Source organism: Mauremys mutica, chromosome 14 (genome assembly GCF_020497125.1).
Source record: "Mauremys mutica isolate MM-2020 ecotype Southern chromosome 14, ASM2049712v1, whole genome shotgun sequence".
Taxonomy (NCBI): Eukaryota; Metazoa; Chordata; order Testudines; family Geoemydidae; genus Mauremys; species Mauremys mutica.
Genome location: NC_059085.1, coordinates 8,110,320 through 8,137,817, shown reverse-complemented (window position 1 = coordinate 8,137,817; position 27,498 = coordinate 8,110,320). Strand labels below are relative to the sequence as shown.

General features: G+C 51.7%; 1 protein-coding gene across 4 annotated transcripts; it reads right to left on the bottom strand.

The window, feature by feature from the left end:
* Nucleotides 1-10,490: 10,490 nt before the first annotated feature.
* Nucleotides 10,491-26,877, bottom strand: SLC38A7 (solute carrier family 38 member 7). Of its 4 annotated transcripts, none has more exons than XM_044987488.1 (12): nt 26,634-26,877; nt 23,160-23,186; nt 20,130-20,612; nt 19,722-19,920; nt 19,145-19,289; nt 18,161-18,259; nt 16,033-16,090; nt 14,903-15,017; nt 14,416-14,563; nt 13,844-14,043; nt 12,231-12,285; nt 10,491-12,081 (listed from the first exon to the last, which is right to left on the bottom strand). In XM_044987488.1, the coding sequence occupies exons 3-12, from the start codon at nt 20,394-20,396 to the stop codon at nt 11,979-11,981; spliced, it is 1,389 nt and encodes a 462-aa protein (XP_044843423.1). In that variant the 5' UTR covers nt 20,397-20,612; nt 23,160-23,186; nt 26,634-26,877; the 3' UTR covers nt 10,491-11,978. The 4 variants fall into 4 exon arrangements, with proteins under 4 accessions (XP_044843423.1, XP_044843424.1, XP_044843422.1 ...); XM_044987489.1 differs by lacking the exon at nt 26,634-26,877 and adding an exon at nt 24,193-24,313; XM_044987487.1 differs by lacking the exon at nt 23,160-23,186.
* Between the last annotated feature and the right edge of the window lie 621 nt (nt 26,878-27,498).

Sequence of the window (27,498 nt, the reverse complement as noted above, 5' to 3'; positions counted from 1 at the left end):
AGGAACAATGGTCCAGAATAACAGGGAACACCCAGCCACTGGCAGAGTCCAGCAGGTGCGGGAAATCTGGATGCACCTCCCTAGAGGGAAGAGGTTGACAGAGGCAGCAACCATGCTCCATCCAGACCGAATGCACCCCTGCAGAGAGAGCATGGACAGATCGAGCAGGAGAGGGACAGACTGCCTCTGGATGCCCAGCTGCTTGCAGACCAGGAGAAGCAGCGCCAGCTTGAGGAGAGAGAGGAGGACAAGAGGCGAGAGGAGAGAGAGGGAGCATCAACATCAGTTCCATATGGAGGAACAATGTCAGCAACAACCTGACTGGGAGGTGGAGCCAGACCCCAGGTACCTGTCCCAGTGGAGGGCATGGACTCAGGCAAGGGGATGACATGGATGTGTTTCTAAATGCTTTTGAAATGGGATGTGAATGGAACAAGGTGGGGCAGGAGGATGTGGGAATCTGGCTCTACTGCTGACGGAAAAGGCCTTAGACATTTTCACCCATATGGCCAGAGAGGACTATGCAGATTATGGGCCGTGCAAACAAGCGTGGTTGCAAAAGTGGAACTTGACCCCTGACACGTACAGTAGGAGGTTCTGAGGAGTTCAGAAAACAGGGGATTTGGCCCATGTTGAGGTATCAACTCAAATTAGAGGGTAGGTAAGAAAATGGGGAATGGGATGGGGTATCCACAGTTGATGAGGTCTATGAATTAATGGGTTTAGAACAAGTCTACAAACTCTGCCCCCTGACCTAAAATCATGGACAACGAACAAGGACCCTAGAGACATGTCCATAACTGGGAAATGGTCCGACCAATAGGCAGCTAGTTGGATCGGGTTTGATCAATTCAAGGGACAGTGGCATAAAACTGACCCCCAACCAGGACCTCCCCTGAAGGGAATAGGCCAGATCCAGATTGGTGCGGGGAGGAAACCCTGCCCAGGGCCCAAACAAGAAACCCAGGGATCTGAAATGCTTTTATTGCAATGAGAGAGGTCAGAAGGTGATGCACGGCCTGGTGCCTGGGAGGCCGAGGGCTAGTGGTAGCCCACAGCAGGTCCAGGTGACAGTGACCCCACCAATGGTAGAACCGGATCCAGCCCCGATGGCCCGATCAGTAAACCTGACCATTTCAGACCCAGGAGAGGAATCGACAAAACATTGTTTCCCAGTGGCTGTGGATGGAAAAAGGCCCAGAGGTGGAGGGCCCAAGGAACTCTGGGGGTCGTGAATTATCCCTGATCAACTCTTGACCATTTAGGGACTTTCCCTCGTGGTCAGATCCATCTAAAATGGGGTGACACCCGGGGGCCTAAGGATGCTGGGATGTGCTGTCTCCCAGCTGCCAGGAGAAGTCTCACTAGGGAATGACTTAGACTCCTAGCCCCAAGCCACCTGGCTGCAAGCAGCAGCCCTTAGCTCTGACCCTGGGGGGCAGGCTGGGAGGCGGCCCTGTCGCATGGCCAGGGCTGAGCAGAGTCCAGCTGATGAGCTGACCTGGGGAGGGGCAGGGAGCAGGTCCCAGGCTGAGCTCAGCCTCCCACTCCTGCTATGGAATTCAGACAGGAACAAATGACTGACCCTTCCCTAGAAAAACCTAGGGCTGCAAGCTGACTCCCCAGGCACCCCCAGCTAGGAAACCAGAGGGTTTCTCTGGGATCAGGGGCTACTCTAGAGAGAGTGGATTCCCTGGGAACGCTGAGCCCTGGGGAATACAGAGACCATTGGTGGTACCACAAAGTACTAACTTCGGCTACTCAGCCTGGCCCATGTTGTACCCGTCTCAGGAGCCAGGGGAATACAGCACACTAAACGGAGCTTGCTCCGGAATTTCTACTGGCCTGGGGTGTGTGAGGCAATGCCAAAATCCTGTAAGGCCTGTGACCCGTGCCGGAGGGGGAGGTAGGTCCGGGCTGCCCTGAACCTGCTGATCATCACAGAGGAACCTCTTCAGAGGGTCACTATGGACGTTGTGGGGCCCCTTAGCAAAGTTACCTGGATGGGGGTGGGGAAGTCTGGTTGGTTGGTAGTAGCTTATGCCATCCGCTACCCAGAAGCAGCAGTGCTCTCCTCTGTAGAGGCAGACATGGTGGTTGTCCTGCATGGTTTTGGCTGATCGGGGGTGGAGGGGTACGGACTTTATGTCTGCCCTAGGGGCTATGGGAGAAATGTGGGTCTCAACACGTCAGGGTGGCTCCCTCCCACCCCCAAGCTACTGGGCTGATTGAGAGATTTCATGGAACCTTAAAACAATATTGAAAACTTTTGTGGAGCAGCACCCCAGGGATGGGTTAAAGGTTTAGCTCGCCTGCTGTTGGCCCATAAGGAGGCTCCCAGGAACCCACAGCGTTGCCCCCTTTGAAGTGCTCTGTGTGGGGCCGGTATGGGGGGTGTGTGGATTTAATGAGGGTGCAGTGGGAAGGTATGGCCGCTCCTAGGGGGACTCAGTGGTGGAGTATATGTTGGCCTTCCAGGAAAAGCTCCCTGAGTTCCTGGCTATTCCAGCCCCAGCCCAGCATACTCCACCTTCCCTCTCCTGTATTACTGCCGGCTTTTCTTATCTCCCACAGTCATTTTTTTCTGGGTAACTACACCCTGTTCTCTGCAGGGGCAGTGGAAGTGGGGAATGGGGGCTAGTGCCCCCAGAACAGAAATACTGGGTGGGGCGGGGGTGAGATCTGATCTATGCTTTGCTCCCATAGGTCGTTCTGCTACACATTCTGGGAGCTAATGTTCCCTATAAACTATGCGCACGTGTCGGGGGGCAGAGGCAAGAGCAGGACACAGAGGGGCTAGAGCGGTGCCTGGAAGTGGGCCAGGGAGTAGGTTGGACCTGGGGTGATCAGGCCAGATCTGGGAGCAGCTACATCTCGTTGTCAGCAAGAGAGACATGAACTGTTAGGACCCCACCTCCCCAGCCTGGAGCCAGCTGCCCGTGTCCCCTACCAGGTCTCAGGAGTTCCCCTCACTCCCTATGCAGCGCACCCTGCTCCTCTTCCGGTCCCTCTGCCCCCCACCCCTTCAAAGCAAAATCCCTGCCACCTCTGCTTGTCTGAGCTGCTTGGATTTTATGTCAATCTACAATCAGAATCTGTAAGCACAGATGGTGTCAGGGAGTATTGCCTAGCGGTGACACCAGGGAATGGCTTAGGATGCCAGAGGCCCAGGCTTGCTACCCAATTACCATGTGCCCTCGGGCAGTCACTTAGGGACAGCTGTCAGGCGTATTGAGCACTCACCACTTACGCTCACAAAAGTGGCTTAACACTTCTGAAAATCAGGCCAGCGAGGTGTCTGGGTCTCTGTCTCCCCAGCTGTAAAAAAGAACATAGGACAGTACTGCTTCCCGGCCCCATAAGGGAATAGGAGGCCTCACATATTCCTGAAATGAAAGGTAAATTGAGCCTGGATGGACGGAAAAATATGCTAACAACTGAGCTCCATTTGACTGTGGAATGGCTTCCAAGGGAAGTGATAAACAGACTGGTCACTATGGGACTATATTGCAGGGAGGAATTCTGCAATGGCCCCCAGTGGGGGAAAGGGACTGGGAGTGTCCAGTGTTGTCAGTTACGCTCCAACTCTCCCCCCAACCTGCTCTGCATTCTCTGTCGCAGCAACACATGACTGTGGTTCCTGCTTATTCATGCAGGGTGGGTGCCCTGCTCTGAATGCAAGGAAACAGATGGCCTCTTACAATGGCTTTGCTCAGCATCTTTCACACAAAGGCACGTGACCCCCTCTGCTTGGCCAGGCCCAGTGCCTCTGACATCAGAATGACCCTGCTGCTTGGGGGAGTTCAGAAGCGGAGCTGAATGCTGCTGTTCAAGCAGCAGCAACCAAACATTGGCATCTTGGTTTCGTTCTGTTGCTGGCACGTGGCATCGGAAAGTTAGTGGCAAAGAAACCAGGGGGATGGCACTCGCGTGAAGCCGTGTGACGAGCCAGTGGGTTTTAGATGCACCAGTCAGAGCAGCTGCTTACTCCAGGCTTCACATCTCTAGGCTAATGGCATTATGGAAGACAAGTGCTTGTTTTCTCACCCTAAAGCTTTGTCCCTAAGTGCAGGAGTCTCGGGCCCTCTCCCTGGGCAATGGGAAAGTTATGAGAAAAAGCCTCTAGTCCAGTGGGTCTCAAACTTTTGCACTGGTGACCCCTTTCACACAGCAAGCCTCTGAGTGCGACCCCCCTTATCAATTAAAACCACTGTTTAAATATATTTAACACCATTATAAAGGCTGGAGGCGAAGCAGGGTTTGGGGTGGAGGCTGACAGCTCCCGACCCCCCCGTAATAACCTCGTGACTCCCTGAGGGGTCCCGACCCCCTTTGAGACCCCCTGCTCTAGTCCCAGAAGGCTGTGTTGGCTTAAGATACTGCACCCCCCGCCTTTAGAATCATTTAAAGGCTCTTGGCCCTTTTCCACCCCATCCCGCTGCAGCTTGAATGGCTGCTGCATTGCTGAAGCAGATAAAACCAGTGTTACTGGGCCCCTGTCCCTCAGGACTAGCGATGCATTTGAAAAAGCCTCCCCCTGGCACGGAAAGGGGAAGTGGCAGCCTGCAGGGAGTTGTGCTAACCGCCAGGGCCGGATTAACCTTTTGAGGATTCAGCACCAGGGCCGGCTCCAGGCACCAGCGAAGGAAGCAGGTGCCTGGGGCGGCCAATAGAAAGGGGCGGCACGTCCAGGTCGGTGGCAGCACTTCGGCAGCAGCTCAGTCGGGTTTTTCTTTTTTCTTCGCCGCTTGGGGCGGCAAAAAAGCTGGAGCTGGCCCTGCTCAGCACCAAACATATTTGTGGGTCCCCTGGGGGCAATGGAGCATGATGTGGGGAGATCGGTCCCCCGAATGAGGGGCAGGCAAGGGCCATGGTATGGCAGCGGCAGTCCCGCTCCACCCACCGTGAGGGCACTATTTACTAACCGGTAGTTGTCAGATGCACAGTGTCCTGCCCAGTCCTGTGCTGCCAGGATCCTGGCCAGCCCTGTGCCTCTTCTGAGCATGGGCCCAGCTCCCTGGTGCCACTGGCGCCATTGTAAACCTGGAACTGCTAACCACCCTGCCTCCCTGGGACTGCCACAGGAACCAGAGAGGAAGCAAGCAGCAGGAGGCAGCTGGGTTTTCGAGTGTGGCTAAGGGATTTAGGAGCATAAATTCTGTTGACTTTCAAGGGGACGTATGTTCCTAAATCACTCTGGAAAATCCCACCCTGCCTGGGTGTATAACGCATCTGGGGCTTCAGCCAGGATGCCTCCTAAATGGTATCCCAGCCAGCACCACTGCTGCTCAGAGAAAACAGACAAGAGGTGAGATGAGGTGTGGGGAAGATGGGAATTAGAGTAGAGGAGCATGTGGGAGGGGACTGAGGATTGCCTTGTACTGTCACCACAGGCAAGGGGTAGGGGGTCAGGTCCAGAGAGAAGAATCATGTGTCACTGCTTCCTAGAGCTCCAGAAACAGAGTCAGGGGCCCGAGTGGGTCCTCGGAGCTTGGCTGAGCTGGTGTTTCCGTATGCAGTCGGCAGCATGCAGCATGCACTCACCTCTCCCCCACCGCTAGCCACAACTCAGCCTAGGCTAGCAACACAACCTCAGGTTTGTTAAAGGCCTTCATTGCTTTGTACATAGAAAATCCGCGCACATCCATTTTAAGAAACCCCAGCCCTCATTATAAGGCCTAAGGGAAAGTGATACATCATGCTTAGTATGTCATGGGCCTGTGACACTGTTCCTGTCGGCTTTTACCAACAAGCTGTCCCTTTAAGAGAAACCGAGCAGCCTCCAGTCTTTAGCCTTTACACCAGGAGCAGGGAAGATCAACTTTGAAGCCCTAATATGGCCCAGGAGATTCTACAATGCAGCCCCACATCTTTAATTCACACATGTCCTGCAAAGACTACATGTCCCAGCATTCAGCGCTCTACTTTGAGCTGAGCAGCCTGGCAAGCCAAGGAGCTGCGGTCTCCAGTGCCAGGCTGCCTCTCCGAATTAGAGATGGTATCAGCTACAATTCCTTTCAGTGGGAGGCAGGTGCTGTCTGTGCCCCTCCACCCCGGCTAGTGGCCAAGGTGGCCCTTGTTTGGGCAAACTCTGGGTTCCTCTCCCCCAAAGATTGTTATTACACTCGAACACCCGTGACGTTGGCTCCCTTCTACCATTACTGCTTGGGCCCCCCCCTTCTATATTAAAAGCCCCCGGGGAGGGGAGCAGAGACAGAAACAAAAACACCTAAAAATGACTCCCAACCCACCTACCCAGAGCCGGGCTGGGGAGGGGAACCGACGGATCATGTGACTTAGCAGCAGCCCTGTTTGTTAGCACGGCAAAATGGCCATTCCACAGCGCACACTCCAGCCATGTGGAATACAGCCAGCGGCCCTCTCCCCCTTTAGAGATCACGACCCGGGGGCAGAGGCTCAGCAATGGAGACGATCCATCTCCAGAAGAAACTCCTGGGCTATGGGTCATAGAGGGGTGTACTAAAGAAGTGCCCTGCCCCTCCCCACCAGAAGCCCAGTGGTTCTCAATCAGGGGTCCGGGGCCCCCAAGCAGGTTTCAGGGGGGCCTCCAAGCAGGGCCAGCATTAGGCTCGCTGGGGCCCAGGGCAGAAAGCTGGAGCCCTCCTGTATGGGGCTGAACCCCAGATCCCTGAGCCCCGATACCCAGGGCTGAATCCAAAGCCTGAGCAATGTAGCTTTGTGGGGGCCCCTGTGGGATAGGACCCCAGGCAATTGCCCTGCTTGCTACCCCCAATGCCGGCCCTGGGTTTTCTATGCAGAAAACCAGTTATTGCGGCACAGGTGGGCAGTGGAGTTTTTATAGAATGTGTGTGGGATGGGGCTCAGAACGAAAAAGTTGAGAACCTCGGCTGTAGAGCATCAGGCAGTGGTTAGCAAAAGCCTTTAGATCCTGCTTCTGAGAAGTACCGAGCACCTACTGAGCACCTCCAGCGGAGACCGTGGGGGTAGAGGATGCTCAGCACTTCGGAAACTCTGGCCTTTACTGTTCTTCAGTGAGGGTGGGTCTGTTCAAGCCCAGTGATTCAGATGTTAATGGGGTGATGGATGAGGGGCTGCAGAAGCAGACCGCAGTCCATCTGCTTCCTCCCCGGGCTGCATTATTTCCATAGCTCAAGGTGTGGTAATAGGGTGGGTGGGGCTGGGGAAGGAAGGGTTCTTTGAACTGGACGCACATTAGGGTTCCCGAGGCGTCAGAGAAAGCCCAGGATGTGTAGGGATAGAAAGCAGACGGTGGCTCATATGAGTTGCAGGCTAGTGCTGGCCACACATGAATGGGATTTGAATAACCTGGCACACACGCAATGCACGATCAGCTCACTTCAGCTCAGTTTTCCAGAACATTGTGATCTTAAGAAAGACTGGGACACCCATAACCTGTGAGCACCTGCTTTCATAGCGAATGAGGGTCAAGATAAGGTCATGACACACCGCAGCACCCTGAATCCTGACTGAATTAGTCTGATTTAGAGCCAGAGATTAGCCACAAAGTGGGTTGGACCATTTCCCCCTTGTAATGAAATAGCTAGCCCTTCTCTCGCTTTCTAATCAATTATCTCCATTTCACAAGTGAGGCAGAGAGCGATTGAGGCTGGGACTGTCAATGGAGTTTGTGGGATTTGGGCACAAATGCTCTCAGGCTCCTGGAAAATATCAGCCAAAAGAACCTGCTCAAGGTCACATAGCTGGTACGTGGGAATGCCAGATATGGTGGTCCGGGAGCCCTGGAGCTCAGGCCTGTGCTCAGACCACACTTCTCCCAACGGTCACAGAGCTGGCTTGGTAAAGGGACCAGCTTGATTGTAATGCTGAGGCAGGGTATTGCCTGTAGCAGCTCTGGGGTCGAGAAGGGCTAGTGACCATACTACTATGGACAACCCACTGAAATCTGCCATGTGATCATCAGGCCGGTTCTCAGCTCTATATGGCTCAGCTGGACCCATTATCCCCGGTTAGCTGAGACCATGGGAGGGCAGGGGAAGTCTCTCAAAATTCCCAGGGACTTCCCAGCTGGTGTGTCAGGGGACAAACATTTGCCCAGTAGCGGATGACTCATGGGATCAGTATGTATTTAGTACTCACAGAAGGTACCAGATTGACACGGCTCTGGAGACCGATGGCCTCTGATCAGCCACAAGACCAGCAGAGCACAGCTAGGAGCAGTGCAGACCTCCTCCTGCAGCCCCGCCTACCTGCCTCAAACCTCAGCTGGAGGGAGCTCAACTTCAAGGCCCTATTTAACCTTTGGAGACTCTGCTGAGACTCAGGGCTCCTTTGCAGCGGCCTTGAGCAATAGGAGCACCTGTTCCCTGGAACTGGGCTGAAACGGAGTGTGTTTTGGCAGTATCATATAGCTACCCTAGCAGAGTCCCCTCCTGTAGACGCACCTTGTACTGACAGGAGGAGTTTTACTGCTAGCATAGGCCAGTCTACACTAAAACATTAGGTCGATTCATGCATCTACGGGATTCTACTCCAGCATGAACAAAACCAGTGCCCTGCCCCAGGGCTTTGATCGGTTCTTTGAAAATGCCTACTGCGGGACAGAGAACCCACCTGAGAACTATCTGCAGAAAAGCGAGAGCAAACTGGAATCCGACTCCCAGCCCAGTGCACTATCTTCCCGCGGAGAGCAAGGCACAGACCCGGAAGACGAAGAGGAAAAGACAAATCCAGGGTCTTCAGCCTCGTCGTCTTCTGTCAACAAGGAAGGAAGCAAAAACAGCAACTCGAGTAGGTAGAGCAGTAAATGGAAAGGTTAAGGGACTAGCCCGGTGTTTTGTCGGTCAAATAAAAAAAAGGGGGGGTAGGGATCGCTCAGTGGTTTGAACATTGGCCTGCTAAACCCAGGGTCGTGAGTTCAGTCCTTGAGGGGGCCATTTGGGGATTGGTCCTGCTTTGAGCAGGGGGTTGGACTAGATGATCTCCTGAGGTCCCTTCCAACCCTAATAATCTATGATTCTATGCAGCTATGGCGCTCAAGTGTGTGAAAAATCCACCCATGTGACATACTTAAACCAACCTAAGCTGAACAGAACTAATCCACCTCCTTGAGACGCGGGAGCTAAATGACAGAATGTAGCAAGTGTCTACAGTGAAGCACTACAGCAGAACAGCTGCACTGGTTGAAGCGTAGACATAGCCAGAGTAACACCACCTCCCTAAACAACATTAGTGGTGCTGACAGAAGCCCTCTTCTGGTGGCAAAGCTGGGTCTCCAGCAGGGCTTTTGCTGGCATAGCTGTGTCAGCTACGGACGTGGTTTTTCCATACCCCTGACCGCCAGAGCTCTGCTACCAGAACTTTGTGGTGTAGACCTGGCCTGAGTTGAGGCTTTTCAAACTGGAATGCAGGAGTCTAGAAACCCATACTGTGCAAAACAAAAGCACACACCGTTTCACAGAGTAAAATTAGGGTGCCTAAAATTAGTATTTAACTGACACCACATCCACTTTGGTTCAGAGAGCACACCGGCTTAATGATGCCTTCACTGGGAGCTGAACATTTTTAGTATCACAGAATGAGGGAGCCGGTGGGGGGAGGATAACATGCATACAGAGCAAGGGTGTGATATGCTCAGAAGCCCTGCTACTGTAGTGTTTTATTGGAAAGAGTGTTTGCAGAGAGCAAACGTTATAAAGAATTAAACAGATTCCCATTGGGCCTCCCACATCATCTATGCACAGGAGAAGAGAAACAATCAGAAACGCGTGATTGAAAACAGAATGTTACATTTCTTATACTGACCATCACATTGTGAGTAACACTCTGCAAATCTTGTGTCAGTAAAGTTCGGTGTTCCTGGGAACGTGCTTCTCCAGCCGTAGGAACAAACATTCAGGGACAGAGGCAGGACCCTTGGAGAATGTGGCTATATTAAAGAGTGGTCAAGTCAACTTAGGTTCAATATTTAGGTTTTATGGTAAAACACAAACCCAGAATTATTTTATTTATTTTAAAAACAGACCAACAGAAAAGTTTGTTTTTAAATTCCAATGAGAACAGTTTTCCACTGAGATCTAACTACCCCCTACAGAGTTTGCAACCCAGCTACTGTGCTAACCTCTGAGGCTAGCAGAGTGAAACTGACTAGAAACAAAAGTGAAACTGACCAGCTTGTTTCTCCTCCTCCAAGTGCAGCGAAATGCAAACAGTGAATAGTATAGTTAGTTTACTCTGGCCTATTTAGAAAGTCTCAGTTTTAATAATGGTAGGTCTTTAATATAACCCACATGGAGGGCTTTTTAAGTTATTTAAGATTTTTGCCCTCACGGTGTCCCTTTAAACCTAAGATCAGGGCCAGCTCCAGGCACCAGCCCAGCTGGGGTGGCCAAAATGGTGAGGGGCGGCACATCCGGGGTCTTCGTTGACGGGGCTCTCACTCCCTCTCGGAGCGAAGGACCAGCCGCCGAATTGCCACCGAAGACTGAAGCAGCAGCGGTAGAGCTGCAGCTCACGATCACCTTTTTTTCCCCCCCTCCTCCTTTTTTGCTGCTTGGGGCGGCAAAAACCCTGGAGCCGGCCCTGCCTAAGATGATCAGCCCCGTCCAGCAAACATCCGTCCTGGAAGAACAGGATTTGAAATGACACGAGCCTTTGAAAACTCTGAACCCTCGAATCAATAAAGAATTATTACTGAGTCATAGCACCTTCACTAAATAGCGATCAAGCCCCCAAATGCATGAAGGGGGAATATTGGTTCTGTAAACATCACATTGCTTTGTTGGTGCCCAGTGGCATGTCAGGACAGATGTGCTTTGTTAGAGTCTTCCCCAGCCCTGTTTCCACCCAACTACAAAGAAGCAAAAAAGTGCTTGTTACAAAATAGCCAATCAGCAGCACCTTCCAGTAAAAATGTAAACCAATCAGAGGCAGGTTAAGTAATCCCCTGGTTGAGGTAAGTGAGAACAGAAAAGACTGACTAGATGAGAGAGCCCAGCATTTAAAACAAAACAAAAACAAAACCGAATAAAGTGATATGGCAGAAATTTTTCTATAGAAACTAAATTGATAGCCTGGTACAAAGAAAGGAATGTAATTACTAGAGTTCTTCATGAAGCATGATTGAGGAATTGCACTCAAGTGTATTAAAAAGCATTCCTTTCTTCAGCTTATCTGATATCTATTCCCTTCCCTTTCAAGCACTCTTACCATGACAGAGATAATGGTCTCATCATGCAAGAATGGAGTACTTCATTCTCTCACACACCATAAGGAGTGATCATCAATACAAGTATTGTTTCTTAGGGAAAATTTCCTGTGGTTTTATCATCTGAAGCTAAAAGCCTGGACATGAATAATTCCTAAGTTCATAAAGCAAGGTTACCAGTTTGCTTTATACGACAAACATCTCACCAGTAATTTCACTATTAGAACAGGTAGCTTAAGGCCCTTTTGTTTGGGAGAGAGGATTTGTCAGAGAGGAGATGCAGCCCAATGTAGTATGGTCTCCTGGTTCCCAGCTGGTCTCCTACCCTGTGGGGGAAGGGGGGGGCTACTGCCTATTACACACTGTGAATCCCAAACGCATTTCTTTAGAGATTTCTACCCCAAAAAGGGTAACAAGAATTCAGCGTAGAATTCCAGTGCGGCGCTCCAGGGGCCTTCTGCACAAAGGCTTCCGTCATGACCTCATTCCAGGAGGGTATCACGCTGTGCACGCCCACTGGGTCAGTGTCTGAATTCTCTGTAGTGAGCCTCTGCAATTCCCAAGGCCTGGGAACCAGAAGCTAGAACAAAACCCTGACCTGATGGTGCATTAGACGATGAACATACTACCCTGTACGACTCTCCCAATGAAACAGACTAACAAAATCCCCAGCAGGAGAGGAATATGTTCCCCTCCAACCAACTTTTTGGAAACATTGGAAGCCAAATCAATTTTTTTCTTCAATCCCAGGCCATCTCAAAGGCAAAGCTACTTCTAAGGAGGGCAGCATCAGCCAGTCCTGTGGAACGAGTCAGGCCATCAGATCCACATAGATGGCATTGGCAGTGGTTTGTCCAAAGATGAAGGCTCCAAGCGTGACCATAAACGTCCCGTAGCTGACCAGCGCCCACCAGCTGTGAATAGAGAAGACAGGTCAGTGTGCAATGTCAGGCAAGGGAACCCACCTTGATACAGTGTCTGGCTGAACCCCGCCAATGGGCACCAACATCTGAATCATCTTGCGAAAAGGGAGGGAGAAATGGACGGCAAATTTGCTTTTTACCTGGCTGACCTGCTTTCCTGGATTTCGGAAAGTTTGGCTTGAATCAGGCATAGTCCTAGCAGGGAGGGAATGCAAACAACATTGAACATCAGAATAATCATAGTGATGAGCAGTCAGATTCCTGAGTGGAGAATTAAACAGCCACACCCAGAAGGCAGAGGAGTCAGGAATTTGAGAGAGACACAGACAAGCCCTCTTTGTTTTTTCTTGACTTGTTCTAGTGAGACAGAGGGAAGATAAGACACGCATCACCATCACCCTCCCAGCCTGACTGTGAAGAGCTGTCCTATCAATGCTGCTAATCAATTAAAGGGATCAAGGAGTTCCCTCTGCACCCCCCTTCAGCATGCAGCCTCTCCTGTCCAGGAGCATGGATGACGCAAGAAGAAAGAGTCCAGAATAAGAAAGAACTGGATTCCCTTGCATGGCAGGAGACAGCACAGGCAATCAGTACCACCAGGCCATGCCCTCTGTCCCAATACGTTGCATTTTATTGCCTTCTCAAAGGGGACCTAGGAAGGGAAGAGTTCCACCCCCTCTAGAAGTGTGTGCTAAGTGCCCTGCTAACCAGGCTGGAGGGGGGGCACTCAGTACCCCTCCCACACCCCTCTCACCCAGCAAGCGTATTAAGTTCAGGACACAGGCAGCCAAACTCTCTCCCACCCCCCCATTTAGATCCCCCAGTCACAACTCTGGCTCCACAGCGACTCACCAGTGTGTGGTACACTGAACGTCACATGGGCACAGGACCAGTCCTTTCCTCTATGCTACTTCTCATGATTCGGGGCCACATTTTTTTGAGGGGGGGTGCAGAGGGGGAAGCCAGTGCAAATGTGGGCATGGACTTTGGGCCTCCTTTGCTGAGAATTCAGCCTTTGATGTCTCCCTGTCCTTGGGGGGGAGGGGAGGGGAAAATAATGTTTTGTTTTCACTCAGGACCACCAGATGTTTGGTGGGTGTGGGTGTACGCGCGCGTCCGTCCCCTTTTGTGATCTTTTCCTGGAAGCTTGGCTCACAGGGGCGGTCTGGCGCTCAGCATGCTATGGAGCATGGGTGGTGCGTGACACCTCAATTTGGGGAGGCTGGATGTGAACGCCTGAAGCTCCCTAGAAGTGCATTGGCACCTGGACTGTGCCCTGCCCCCTGCCCTGCCCCAAGGCCTGCCCTCACTCCCCACCCAAGTCAAGCCCCTCGCCTCTCCCCCGAGGGGAGGAAGGAGCGAGGCACAGGGCAGGGGAGCCTTGGAGGAGGGGGCGGAGCGAGAGCGGGGCCTCGGGGCGGAGCCATGTCCCGGGTGCCCTTTCGGTGGCGGTGTCCCAAAGGCGGCGGGCCAGCGGGTCTCCAAAGGGAGGTGCGCTGCACCCTGTTTGGCCTCCCCTTGCCTCTGATACACGCCCACGCCATGGAGCCGGAGGGGATCTGGAGCCAGACAGCCTGTACTGATCTGGAGGGGAACTGACTCCTGGCACATAAACCTCCAGCGTTGCCTGTGAAGCGTGACCCCAGGGCCTTCTTCAGCAACCCAGTGAAACACAGTGCTGACTGTTCAACAGGCTGGCTGCTTTCTGAGCGGCTGCCGCGTCATTCCAAGCCACGCAACGCGGGGGCCGTACCCGGGAAGACGAAGATGAAGCAGGCAGCCAGGCCCCCGATGAGAGAGATGACTTTGCCGATATCTGGGATGAACAAGGCGAGGAGGAGAGTCAGGAGAAACCAGCAGACTGTCTGGAACACACGCCGGCGCCTCTCGCGGAGCACATCTTCCTCCACCGTTTCCTCCTTGTAGCGTAGCCAGAGCCCCTCGAGCACGGCCCTGCGCAGGAGGCAGAGAGACGGGAGAATCGGGGGGCTGCCGACTGTGATCCCAGACCTCATGTATCAGATCCCAGCTTCAGGATTCCCCCACCACTGATTGGTTACCAGGAATGTATGTACGTTCAGAACAGCAGGATCTCTAGAAACCTGGGGACAGCCCGGCCTGCCCCTCGAAGACCCCATGGCAGCACAATCCATTTAGTCTGGAGTGCCCCACGAGCCACCTCCAGGGGCACTGGAACGATCCCAATAGTAAGGGCGAGCAAGCGGGGGGGAGCAAGCAGGGGGCCACGGTTTGAGTGCCTATGTGTCCCCCCCCCCAAACACACAAACTTTTGGGGCACTTCTGCCACTCCTGGCCACCTCCCACCTGCCGCAGAAGTGCAGGATGGGATAGGACGTCAGCACGCAGAGGATGATGAAGGCCCGTGCAATGGCAACGGGGACATCGTCGGAGGGGTAGGACAGCAGCACATCCTGGTCCACGCTCGCACCAAACGTCAGGAACCCGCAGATCCCTGGAGGGGAAGAGAAAGCCAGGGGAGGATGCCAGCAGGGGCTAAGGGAAAGATGGGGCACAGGGATTTGGCTGGAGGAGGTGGCTGGGTTTGTCCCTGGGGCCCAGGCTCTAGCTGGATCTGGGGTCAGAGTGCCGAATGCACCCCGATGACAGCAGCTCTTCAGCCGCGGTGGCTGCGGGACAGTTTACAGCGACTCCAGCCCCGGGGTCTCTCTCTCAGCAGCTCTGCCCGAGGGGAAGCTCGCAGCTTCCCCAACCGAAGTCTTTCAAGAGAACGTGCTGCGGCAGCAGCGGCTGGGCCCCGTGGGCAGGCCAGAGACAAGGGCCTTGCTCCTACCTGTCCCTGCGTAGACAAAGAGAGCGATAACCATGGCTGCCGTCACCACCGCTCCCCACGGCTTCACCTCGGGCCGCTTCATACTGTTGAAGACGGGCACGCTGCTCACGTGGCACTGCCAGAGATAGAAAGAGAGCGTGCAAGGGGCTGCTGGGCCAGGCGTTCTGTGCTCCGGGGGGACCCATCGACACCAGCCTTATGGGAGAGGAAGGGGACACAAAGGCAGGCAGCCCCTCCACACACTGGAGCATGTCACCAGGGAAGGCGACCGAAGCAGAGACCGTAACTGAGTTAAGAGACACCTGGATTTGTTTCTGGACAAGGGGAGCCCACCTCCCAGCTGTTCCTTGGGTTCAGTCTAATTTACCCACCCCGGATCCGTCCAGCACAAAGCCAGGCCGTGTGCTGGCAGGGAAACACTTGGCTGTGAAACTGACATGATGGGAAATGTCACGGATGGCGAAAGCATCCCTCTCCCTACTCAGCCTGACGGATGCCACTGCCCAGCCCCAGGGAGTTCAGGGAAGGGCAAGGAAAACAGGCCAGGGGGCGGGAGGAGGAGGAAAGCAGAACAGCTAATATAGATGGCAGGGCTAAGCGACAGAATAACAATCTGCAAACACTGGAAGGGTGTGAACGCTCAGGAGTGTTATTCAGCCTGAGGTAGGGGCATAATTTGGAGTACTGAAGTGAAATTAAAGGGACTCCTAGGCTAAACTCCCAGGGAGACACCCCGAGCACAAGTGAGCAGCTCTCTCTCTCTCTCGCTGGGGAACAATCTCCCAAGGAACCGGTGGAAATCCTGTTACTTGGGCCAGTTAGAACTAGACTGGACACAGCACTTGACAAGGTCTTGCAGGGAACAAGCCAGTTCTGGCCTCAAAAAAGGGACCAAGTGGAGCACAACAGGTCATCTCTGTCCTCAGCTTCAATGGTCATTTTAAAACACTGTTGTTTTACTGGCACCCTTCACTTTAGGGCTTTATCCCACATCAGTCTGAGGCCCCAGCAGGGGCAGTAGGAGTCTTGGTATTAAAGGAGAAGGTCAGCAAATGAGACAGACAGACATTTCCTGCGCCTAACTTGTCTTAGATCTCCATCGGCCCAGGTCTTCCTGGGAGCAGCTGTACCTGGAATCCGAAGCAGATGGTGGGCATGGCATTGAACACGGCCATCCAGGAGGAGGGGCTGTGGAGAGGGAAATCACAGCCAGTTCAGATCTAGCTGCCAGTGCAGACACTTAGGTTAAATAGCAGATCTCAACAGCATATGTATAGTCACCCTCCAGAGGGCATTTGGGGGGTGCACCAGGGCATGCTCATTTCACTGCAGTTCTGCACAGTGACTGGAGGCTTCCCGCACATGCAGTGTTGAATGTTTTCAAAGGGCACTAGTGATTTTTGGGATGCCCCACTGGACACCTTAAAGGGCCCAGATTTTCACAAAGTGCTGAGCATCCACCCTCTCAAAAATCAGGCCCCTCTAAAAGTCATCTCAAGTCAGGTACCCCCAAACAGAGGTACTTGGAAAGTCACCAGCCACTGTTGAAAATCTTGGCCTGTGTTTCCCTCTTATCCCTGTTTAGTTTGTTCTGAAAATTCTCTATAAGGTACTAAGCAAATAGAAGAGAGGTTAGATCATCAGGCTGGATCTAAACTCTGTTTGACCACAGTATGGATGGTGGGTGCAATGCTACATAAGAAAATCATCATATTATTTGACCAACATAAAAATGATAGTGAGGCCTTCTTCTGAGGTACACGTACAAAGGGTGAGGTGGACAGAATTTAATCACCCAAGATGCAATTGGCCCGGACACTTGCAAAGAGAGGGAATTTTTAAAATGGCAACAAGCGATCAAGGCCTCGGTTTTACGGCTCATCCATAAGATGGCACAGTGCTCTAACACACACACAATGCCGGGACGTTGACTCAAAAGAGCAGAGTGCCATCTAGTGACCCATTAGCAGAGAAGAGGACCTACTCTGAAACACTACTGGAGACCAGTGAACCAAATCTCTTGTTCGCCCAGGAATGTGCCATAAAAGACACCAGTTTGTATCTACAGATACATTTAACAAAGGCCAACAGCCTTTGCTTCCCCGTACAGCACAATATAATCCATTACGTTTCATTTTAGCCAAATGGATTATACTTCCATTGTTTTCCTTTATTATTGATATTTGATGGTATTTGTTTAAGATTAATAACTATAGAAGAGACCTGTTGGGTATTTTGTCCATTGCCAGGACATTCAAAGCTGACCTGCCTGGAAAACACACTATATTTTTGGCTGTTCTGAGTGACTATTTTAAGGTTTCCTCTCTAACCATTCGGAAATCCCAGCTTCCCCATAACATATAGTAGCTCTTTCTAGCCCTGATGGCTCATAAGATACCAGCCTTTAAAAAACAAAACAAAAACCACATTATTCTCATTAGCCTCTTGCCTTAAAAGCTTTCAGAGCAAGAACCAGGTATAACAGCTAAGAGCCCGTCTTCCCAGTTTAAATATTCATCGCCCAGCTAGAATAGTGACTGCTAAAGATTGTGCTGGATTTCAAGTGGGGAAATACAAGCAAGCCACAGTGATACCGGGGATAGATGCTTGGTGGCACCCAAGGCCAGTGCTTGTCTGATGTACCAGACGTTTCTGCAGACTGTGTCATTTAAGAACCAATAACACGCTCTGTGCTGTACAAATCAGAGATGGACACAGTCCCTGCCCCAAGGATCTTACAATTCTCCAGGAGAAAATGCACTGGGAGACCCAGAGGGAAGTAATCCAGTGCTCTCTCCCATCCTGTATAACAGCGGGACAGAGAAGGCACCTGGCTGGCATGAGTCAGCGTTTACACACATTATGAAAGTGGATTTAATTTCCCTGTGGGGATTGGAGTAAGAAGCTTCAATTAAAAGATATATTCATTGAAAAGTTTTAATTCAAAGAGTTCTTAGCCACCTGGTTGCAAAGCAAACCCCCCAGAAGCAGCCCCAATGGTGGGCTGTCTGCCTGAGCCTGCAGCCAAACCAAAAGAGCAGCTCTTGGAGACGTGTAGACTGAACTCATTCAGAGCGGGAATGTAGGACCGTTCGCATTTCAGCATCATTAGCTCTTTCACTGCTGATCAGAATCAGACAGCTGCTCTGGGACGGGAGGGGCGGGGATTTCCGGTATAGGGCCACCCCTTTATCTCCCTGATCTAACTTGGGACTCGGTACAGCCTGGTTTTGAAGCATGGGTGCCGCTTTCGCGTACCGCGTGGGGATGTACCCTGGGGTGATCTCCTTGTCAGGCCAGATGTATTTGATGATGACGACAGCGGTGACATACCAGGTGCCAATCACGCTCAGGGAGCTGCAAGAAAGAAGAGACTGGACAGATGACAGTGCTGCTTCCCGCCTCTGCTCACTCTTACTCCTTGTTCAGAGCCTCCCTGGGGAGAATCTGGTGAGCCTGGACAGGGACATCTTCCAACCGCATCTCCCTTTCCCTGGTACATTCCCACGGTTCTAACAGGGGACCCAGCTGTGATATCCCACTAGACACCACCCAATTCTCCCTCCAGGACCCTGGCTCCTTCCAATCTCCCACCACTGCTACCATCAATCCAGCTCCTTCAGTGGTAGCCTTAGGATAAGCCAGCCACCAATGGCCACTGATTTTCTAACTAGAACATCTCCTGTTGTCTAGCCCTGCTCCAAGCCATTAGAGGACCTGGTGGTTAAAGCAGCAGATGCCTGTATACGCCTGTGCTCCCACTGCTCGCTCTGGGGACAGTGTGACATGCAAAGAAAAGTGTTAGCAGAGACATATGACACCTGCTTACCTATGGGACCATCTTCATTGTCCCCAGGGAGAAACCAGAGACACAGGGAACCCACTCCCGCCACCCCAGTCTCCTACTCCGGCTTGGTATGGAAGAGCTGGAGAAAGGGGGGCTTGTGATATATTGCCTCAGAGAAGTAATTATACAATGCTTTTCATACGAGGCCCTGAAAGCACTTTACACCCCATGTTACAGGTGGGGAAACTGAGGCAAAGAGCAGTGAAAGGACTTGCCGAACGTCACAGAGTTTATTGCCAGAGCTGGGACTAGAACCCTGGTCTCCTTGATCCCTGTCCAATGCCCTACTCGTTGGGCTCTGCGGCCATCTTAGAACACAACTGAACACTCTGGTCAGGCCCAATTGCCTGCCTGTCCCTTTGGCATCCTCCCACCCACAGTTCCCAGCCACCCACCTGGCATATTTCTGGAAGCCAATCTCCTTTGGGATGGAGAGGGGCAGGATTAGGAGGAAGGCCGTGATGCTGATGGTGAACTTGCGGTCCGTGTACCAGTGGCTGCCATCTGCCCCCTGGGGATCCTTCACCAGCGCAGCGATGACTGGTGAGGAGACAAGGGTAGAACAGTATGGTCAGGACACAACCAAGCCCAGTGCCAACTTCTTGCTAGAGGGCAGATCTCGAACCTGGGCCAGGGAACATGGGAAGGAGGAAGAGGAATGGAAGCTGCTCTGTATCAGAGGCAGGGAGCTCAGAGGCCCCAGCCCTGGCAGTTCAGCCCTGGGACACTGGAGGGTCTGGCAAAAGGAACCCAACAGACTGCAGGTCTGTGTGGCCGTCATTCAGGGCATCCCCTCAACCTGGCTCCTGAGGGCTGCCGGGCCCAGCACAGGCTGCCAGGATGGGGCACGGAAAATGCCCATCACCTGCAGAGAAGCAGGCTCCCCCCTGCTCCACGCCCTCCCACAGGTGTAACACCCTCCCCTCCCTCTCAGGGGGCTGGCCCAGGGCCGGGGCAGCCCTGAGCACTCACTCTTGTCCTGCTGGTCCCCGATGATGATGAGGAAGGCGATGCAGGTGCCAAAGGTGTAGACGGCAATGGCGACCTCACAGAGCACGCCAGGGACCTTGCCGCACACAGCCCACACCACTTCCTGGTAGGTGCGCTCATTGCTGGCCCGCGAGCAGTAAGCCAGGATCACCAGCCCTCCGATAATGAACACCAGCAGGGACTGTGGGCAGAGCAGGGCAGTCAGAGCTCTGGCGCCTCAAGCCAATGGCCCATCCCACCCAGACAGATATGCCGAGCCCGGGGCCTACCACCTGGCCCTGGAGCAGTGAGTGGGATCATTTGCTAGGATGTCTCCTGCACGATCCTCTGTCTTCTCCTGCAGGGAACCCCAGGCCCCCACAGCCCCTCCCCCAGGCCTGCCCAGCTCACCATCTGCAGCGCGATCCCTGCGGCCACGCCGCCCGCAGTGCTGAAGGCTGCAGGGAAGTTGAGCAGCCCAGCCCCGAGGGCAGCGTTCACCACAATGAAGACGGCCCCGAGGGTGGAGGTGGTCCCCGCTCCGGGTCTCTGCCCCTCGTTGCTCTTCGGCCCAGTCTCCACATTGGGGCTCTGCAGTAGCCTTGCCCGCTCCCCGGCGTCGGCGCTCCAGTCCCAGTCTCCGTACTCCCTGTTGATCCCCACATTGTGCTGGGCCATTTCCCCGTCCGGCAGTGCGCTAACCGCTCTCTGCCTCTCCCTAGGGCCTCATTACCAGGCCAAGACCTCAGGCAAAGGAAACACCAGACAACGTCGACTCCATCCGTCCCCAGCCTCCAAGGGGTCACAAAGCAGGCAGCCTCATTTTCCTGCTACAGGCACAAGTGGCATTGTCCAGGGGTCCCCAGGCACAGAGTTCAGGCTACTTTACTGCACCTAGAAGAGGAGCAGAGGAGGAGCATCACCATCAAGCAGGGTGGATAAAAATCAATTAAAATAAATCAGATTTTTTTTGATAAAATGTTTTGAGGAAAAACCTACCTAAAGACAGGTTTAATTAAGATATCTTTGAGCTATAATGTATCTCATGCTGGAATAGGGATTATAAATTCTAATTCTATAGTATAAGACAATATATTCATGGAACTCATTTACAAAACTTTTCTTAAACATTACAAAAGTTCATGGATTAGGGACCCAATCTTATGGGGTTCCGGGGCTTCTATATAGATTATTTAGGTTAATCTTTCTATCTGCCCAATGGGACTCAGTGCTCAGTGTAGAAGATACCATCAGAGATGCTTAGTTTTGCAGTTCTCAAACTGTGGATTTGTGTCTCCAGAGACAACATGCTTGTTAACAGCAAAAAATGGCTGGTGTTTTCTTAAAAAAAAAAGAAAAAGTTTTAATATTTCATTTAACTATTTTAGTTAAGAACAATTTTAACATAAACAAACCTGATTTTAAAAAACTTGAATGTTTAACTAAATTCAAAAGTTCATATAGTATTTTAACAAAACAAGCATGTTTGCTGTTGAAGAAAAAAATCCAGAATACATAAAGATGTTGTTTTAGTTAAATAAAACAGTTAAAATGTCTGTCTGGTGATGTTCTCCTCCTAATGCACCATGGCAAGAAAATCCTCCAAATATTAACCTCCTGAATTGGAGATAGTTCACCTCCCAGTGACTTCATAAATATCTGCTTCAATTATTTTTGGTAAATGAAATAATCAATCATTCATTCTCTGATATAACTGTAAAATTAATCTGAAAACTTTTCAGAATAAATCACTTAAAAATGTATAGCAAGTACCTTCTAAAAATGAAACCTACATCTACCTCTGAGTTGTGAAGAATATGTATTAAGGTTATAACAACCAACAAGAATGCACTTTTATGTAGAAATCCATGATTAAAATTGAGTCTTCCTGATTAGTTATTTAAATCATGATCTAAATCAAATCCACCCTGTCATCAAGTGTATATGAAAATCAGGCTAGACACAGCTGGCTTGCTGGACCAACACTCCTCTTGTACTCTACCAGCTGTTGCACAACTTAACCTCCCATTTAAATATGACACTGCATCCTGGGCAGGTCGTAAGCAGTGGGAACCCAATCTGGGACCTTTGGTTCTTATAGCTTGAGCATCTGCTGCCTGAGCTAGACGGCCCAGCTCTGTTGTCACCTGTGATAAGGATTTTTGCACGCCATCACCACAACTGGTCATCTCTGTCTCAGCTGACAGACCCAGGGGCTGGACAGACAGAAAGAGAGCTCCTGTCTCCGAACAACTGGCCCCTCCAGGTCAGAGCTGAGGCACAGCGGTGAGCTGTTTGCACTGCTCGTGTGGTCTATGCTGCACCCATCCTGTGGCTCGAGAGAACTTCATGCCGCAGGGGTGTGAAACTGGTGCCTGGTCACTAAAACACACACACACACACACACACACCCCCCTCCTGTATCTCAAAGCCAACTTCCTTATTTCCAACCCATGTTTCTGCAAACACAGCAAAAGCCCTTGTCCTCCTTTGGGACAAAGTTCAGGGCAAGACTTGAAGAGCTGCCAGTTGGAATGACGGGAGCACAGAACCAAGCAGAGGGAGCACCTCAGAACGCCCCACGTGTCTCCTCTACTCAGCAACCTCCCAGGGCTGCTGCGCTCTCCCCACCCCACCAGAATTACCTGTGGGGGTGGGGGAGGCAGATGGGGTGAGGTCTGTCCATCTCCCACTGAGCCTCTCCCACAGCATGTTCGGCTGCTCTCCCTGGCAACGAGGCCCGGGCAGGGAGCAGGAGGAAGCCACTTTTCACACCGGCTGACGCTGGCCACTCTGGATTGCTGACTCCATGCACTGCAGTGGCCTGAGAGAGCACCTGGCTGGGGCGGTGGCCTGGCCCGCCCGAGCCTGGCTGCTGGGTACAGGGATGGAGCGAGCTGGAATTTCCCCCTTCCCCCGGCACATTTCCTGCTCAGTCGGACTCTGTCCCCAGCAGTCAGGCCGGGGTGGGAAGCAGAAGGGGCAGGGCAGGCCACCCCCTTCCCCTCCCACCCCCAGCCTTTCAGGCAGCCACCAGGCTGCAGAGAGCCACGATCCAGAGCAGCCAGCATGCAAAGTGCCTAGCCCCGGATGCCAGGGACAGGAGCCGAACCTGCCTCAGGGCAGGGAGCCCCTCTCCCTCACCCCTGGCAGGCCAAGCAGAAATCTGGAGGGGGCACTTCACTCCACAATCCCCCCTCCCCCAAGCATCGTCTATGGTAGTGGTCCCCAACCTTTTTGTGGCCAGTAGCACATTCATGTTTTCAGAAGTGTGTGGCGGGCGCCAACAATTTTTCAAGGCTTATTTTGTATTTGTACATTAAATAAATACAAAAAAAATCATATTTTATGACATAATATATGAATCCATAAGATAAAAAGGGTAATTTTACATGTAAAAGGTATTAATTAAATTATTCGGCAATTACTCTTTCACCTTACCATGTGAATTTGCTCTTTTTTATCTACCTGTAAGAAAAATGAAGGAGTTTTTACAAAATAAATATCATAAACAGTTTTCACCTTGTTTATTTAAAAAAAGTAAAACATTGTTGAACTGCTGGTCCAAATATATTTATTATTCTTACTTTAACACAGAATGAAGCCTGCAGCCCCAGAGTTATCTGTCCCCAGCAGGGGCAGGGCCATGGCTTCTTTCCGGCTTCGAAGCCGGAGAGACGCTGCGGCCCGGCACCTGCCGAGGACAGAGAACACCGGTGCCCGCAACCTGCAGCCCCGGAGAAGCCGGAGAGAAGTCGCAGCCCCGAGCCTGCCAGGGACAGAGAACCCAGGCGCCCGCAGCCTGCAGCCCTGGAGTTCTCTGTCCCCGGCAGGTGCAGGGCCCCGGCTTCTCTCCCATGCTGGGCACTAGGCGGGTGCACATAAATGCCCTGGTGAGCGCCATGGCGCCCATGGGCACCACACTGGGGACCACTGGTCTATGGGTTTTCACACTCATCACGAGAGGACACCACAAAGTCATTGCTAGGTTGGGGATCCCAACTTTTGTTTAAGATCCACAGCTCTGGAGCTCAGAGATGCACAAGTCTATGAAATCCTCCCCTTACACTAAGAGCTATTGCCAGTGCTTAAAGGGGACATGCAAAAGGTAGTGGCAAGAGATGAGACTGTAAGCTCTCTGGGGCAGGGAGCATCTCTTTATTCTGTGTTTGTACAGCACCCAGCACAAAGGGGCCTGAGTTCACGTCTACGGCTCCTAGGTGCTACAGTTCACAATAAAATAATAATAGAGGTTATGCCCTTGTTTGCTTCAGTGTGCTGAGGACAGGAGGCCTAAAAAGTCTATTTTTCCATTAGAAATGCAGATCTTGTTTTTCATTTCTCTTGGAAGATTCTATGAACTTGTCCTCTCCAAGTACCAAGGAAGTAAAACTAGATTCATTGAAAGAGGAAGTGATTTTCATTAGACTGTTTAAAATCTTTTGGGTTTCGCTAATACTGCTAAGTCAAATACCTGACACACAGTTGGGAGGAAACCCTGAATCATGGGTTAAGAAAGCTGCCACTCTGTTGCTGTAGGTCCTCCAAGGATCTCTCCAGCAAAAACAAGGAAAACAAAAATTAAAACTCCCCAAGGGTTAAAAAGCAGGAAAGACAGGAAAAAAAAAATCAAAGAGGGGAAAAGGCTCCCTTTCCACCCGCCCTAAAAGGGCACAAATCCAGGTTACTTTTAATCACAGAAGTATTACTCACATGTCTGCACTGGTTGCTTTGTCCCCAAAACTCTGTTTACAACTGAGCTACACTAATTACAAACTGGTCATGATGCAGAGGAGCAGCTTGAATTAGGAGTTGGACTGCATTTTTCCTACCTCCCCCGGCAATGAGGGCCTTTATATTGTCCTTCATTGGCCCCACTATGCACTGTTACTGGATTAACTCTTATAGTACGAGGTGAGAGAGACTTCCCTCCTTCCACCACAAAACAGTAATGATACCAATTGGTGCAATTCAGAGCTCCTCAGTATATTTATTCAGCTCATTTTAGTGCTGATCAGGAAGCAGGGAACATGCAGACAGGAATGAGGAGCAGACTGGAGTTTGCCCTATCATGGGATCATCAGCTAAGACCCAAGCATTAGTAAAATAAGCTATCAGCTTTGTTACCCAGGGTCTTACTCTAAGTGTAACTCAGCCATGCAGCATCAGCATTATAGCATGGGATTAGAGAAAACAAACCTAAACCATAAAATTAACAGGCCAGCAGTATTTGCCTCAAACCTGTTAGCAGCTCCTGATCCCCCGGGGAGGCAGTTAAATACTGAGTCAGGTGCCTTGTTAGACCCACATAAGTGAGTTGGGAAGGGCTCTGTGGGGAAAGAGGATCCTGGGTGTGGGCTGAGCATTCTTGTGGGAGGAGCATGAGGAGCAGCCACACCTAGGGGAAGGTATGAGTTGATCTTTATGACCTCCCCCATTGTTTTCTTGGTCAACAAGGAAAGTGGATGTCTTCAAACACTACATACAGCGTGGAGCACTTTTGAGCAGCAGGTTGAGAACAGCATCTCTTCACACAGCCCTGAGATTGACTTCAAACACATCTGTATGATTACTGAGCAAGTCACCCTTCCAGGCTGAAAGCCAGCTGACGGCATACATATCCAAATTCATAACTTCTAACCCACTATGTAGTTAACTAGGGGAACTCACATGTACAGGACAGTCCTGAGATATTTTTCTTCAGAAGCTTATTAAACTAAATACATACCTAGACAAGAACCACACTTGTAGGGTAACTAGGAAGTAGTAATAAGGGTGATCAGTCAACGTTTATGGGTACAAAACAGATTGCCATCTAGGGTCTGGATGAAATTTCCCCCCAGGGCCAGGTTCCAGTTATTGCAATAGTCATCCAGTGAGCGGAACTAGCAGAACAGATTCCCTTGGCTTGCATACTGCAATATCCATGCTGGCAGCAAACTTCATAACGTCAGGAATAAATGTTCTCCATTCCCGGCTTATTTCACACTAAACCCTCAAATAGCATGGCACAGTCCATCAGATGTAGTAGAGGGTATCAGCCCTTCCTATGAAGCAGGTGGCATCTGTGTCTGCTTACAGCCAGGAGGCTCAAACTTCTGCAACTAGCCAAGTTCAATGAACGATTCCTATGAATCCATCTGGAAGAACTACACTGCCTGGAGAAACTTTTAAACCCTTGCTTCCACTGCAGAGCTTCCTTGTGAGGCGTCTAACCCTGAAATCTGCTGACAGCAGGGACACTATAACCAGGAGAAAGACTCTTAGCTCCATGCCCTACCCTCTGCCACTGCTGACCCTCAGTCACAGCACAGCCAGGCCACATGCAGCCTGCAATAGGAAAACTCCAGCCAGGCAAAAACAAACTACCTTTCACACACCTGCCTGAAAAAAGAGCAGACCCACTAGCATAGTAAATGGAGACAAAAGAATGGGGCCGGGCAAGCACAGAGCCTGCACCAAGCACCTCACAGGGAACAGGAATCCTCATTTTATGGCGGGTGCCAGGATGGTTAAGATCCAATGTCCACAGCAGGCAGCTCCACCATGGGCCCTGCAACAGCAGATGGGTCACCTGGGTGCATCCACAGAAGCATGTAGCTGTGTGGGTGATGGTGGGTTTCCAGGGCTCTATTTCAGCACTGAAAGGGAACTGACGATCATATAGCTGCTAGGGAGCCTGTTTAGTCATCCCAGATGGGGAGGAGGCCACTACTTGAGGGCTCCAGTACTGATGCCTACAAGGGGATGGGAAGACGGGGTGGGCTAGGGATCCTGTTTTGATACAGGGGAGTTGGTGCATACGGGCACCAAACCCCTCTCTGCTGGCCGTTGGGGGACTCCTGTGCTCATTAATCCACCAGCCCAGCCCCAAAGCCCCTCCGGAATCGCACAGCCCCCGCCCCTTACTCATACCTGCGGAACGGGAACAAAAAGCCTCCCACGGTCCCACTCCTGCCCCTGAGCACCGGCTCCGAGCTCCTTAGGCAGCTGATTAAGCACCACGTGCAACCCAGCTGGCGTCACCCGGCGCACAGCAGGCTGGGAACTGTAGTTCTCTCCCAGCCACAGCTGAGTCCCCGCTGCCGAGCTGCCTGCTTGCTCCCTCTATGAGTAATTTCCTGTTTCCTAACCCAGCATAAACACTCAGCAAGATCTGGGTTTCCCTTCTCCATTTCACGGCCCCGAGGGTTCCCACCAGGTCAGCACAATTGTACAAAGTTTTCCACCTTATCAAGCTAGCTTCCTCCAGCCAGGGCAATAAACAAGACCCCACAGCAAAACAGGTTTCAGATCTTGCCACACAGTTGTTTGCTGGGGCTTTGTATTCATAGGATCAGGTTCTTCAGAGGTGGAAAAGACTAATTAGGGTAGCTCCTTACTGGCAAACACCTCCCCTAGAGGCTGATCTGTGAGGCATATTGGGGAGGGGGCTTGTTATTTTTCAGACCAAGTGAAATATTTAAATATGTAACTGACCCTGCACACACTTAGGACTTGGCCACACTTACAGGTTAGAGCACATTGAGTCAGCCCCAGGCGCCCTAACTCCTGAGGTGTCCGCACTGGCAAGGCATGTAGAGCGCCCAGACTCCGCGGCTGGAGTGCCCCTGGTAATCCACCTCCATAAAGCTCCCTGTGCCCCAGCTGGAGCACCGGAGCACCAGTGTGGACACTCCGGTCTATTAATGCGCTCTGCTCGGCCTCCAGAAGTGTCCCACAATGCCTGTTCTAGCCACTCTGGTCATCACTTTGAATCCTACTGCCCTGCCCTCAGGTG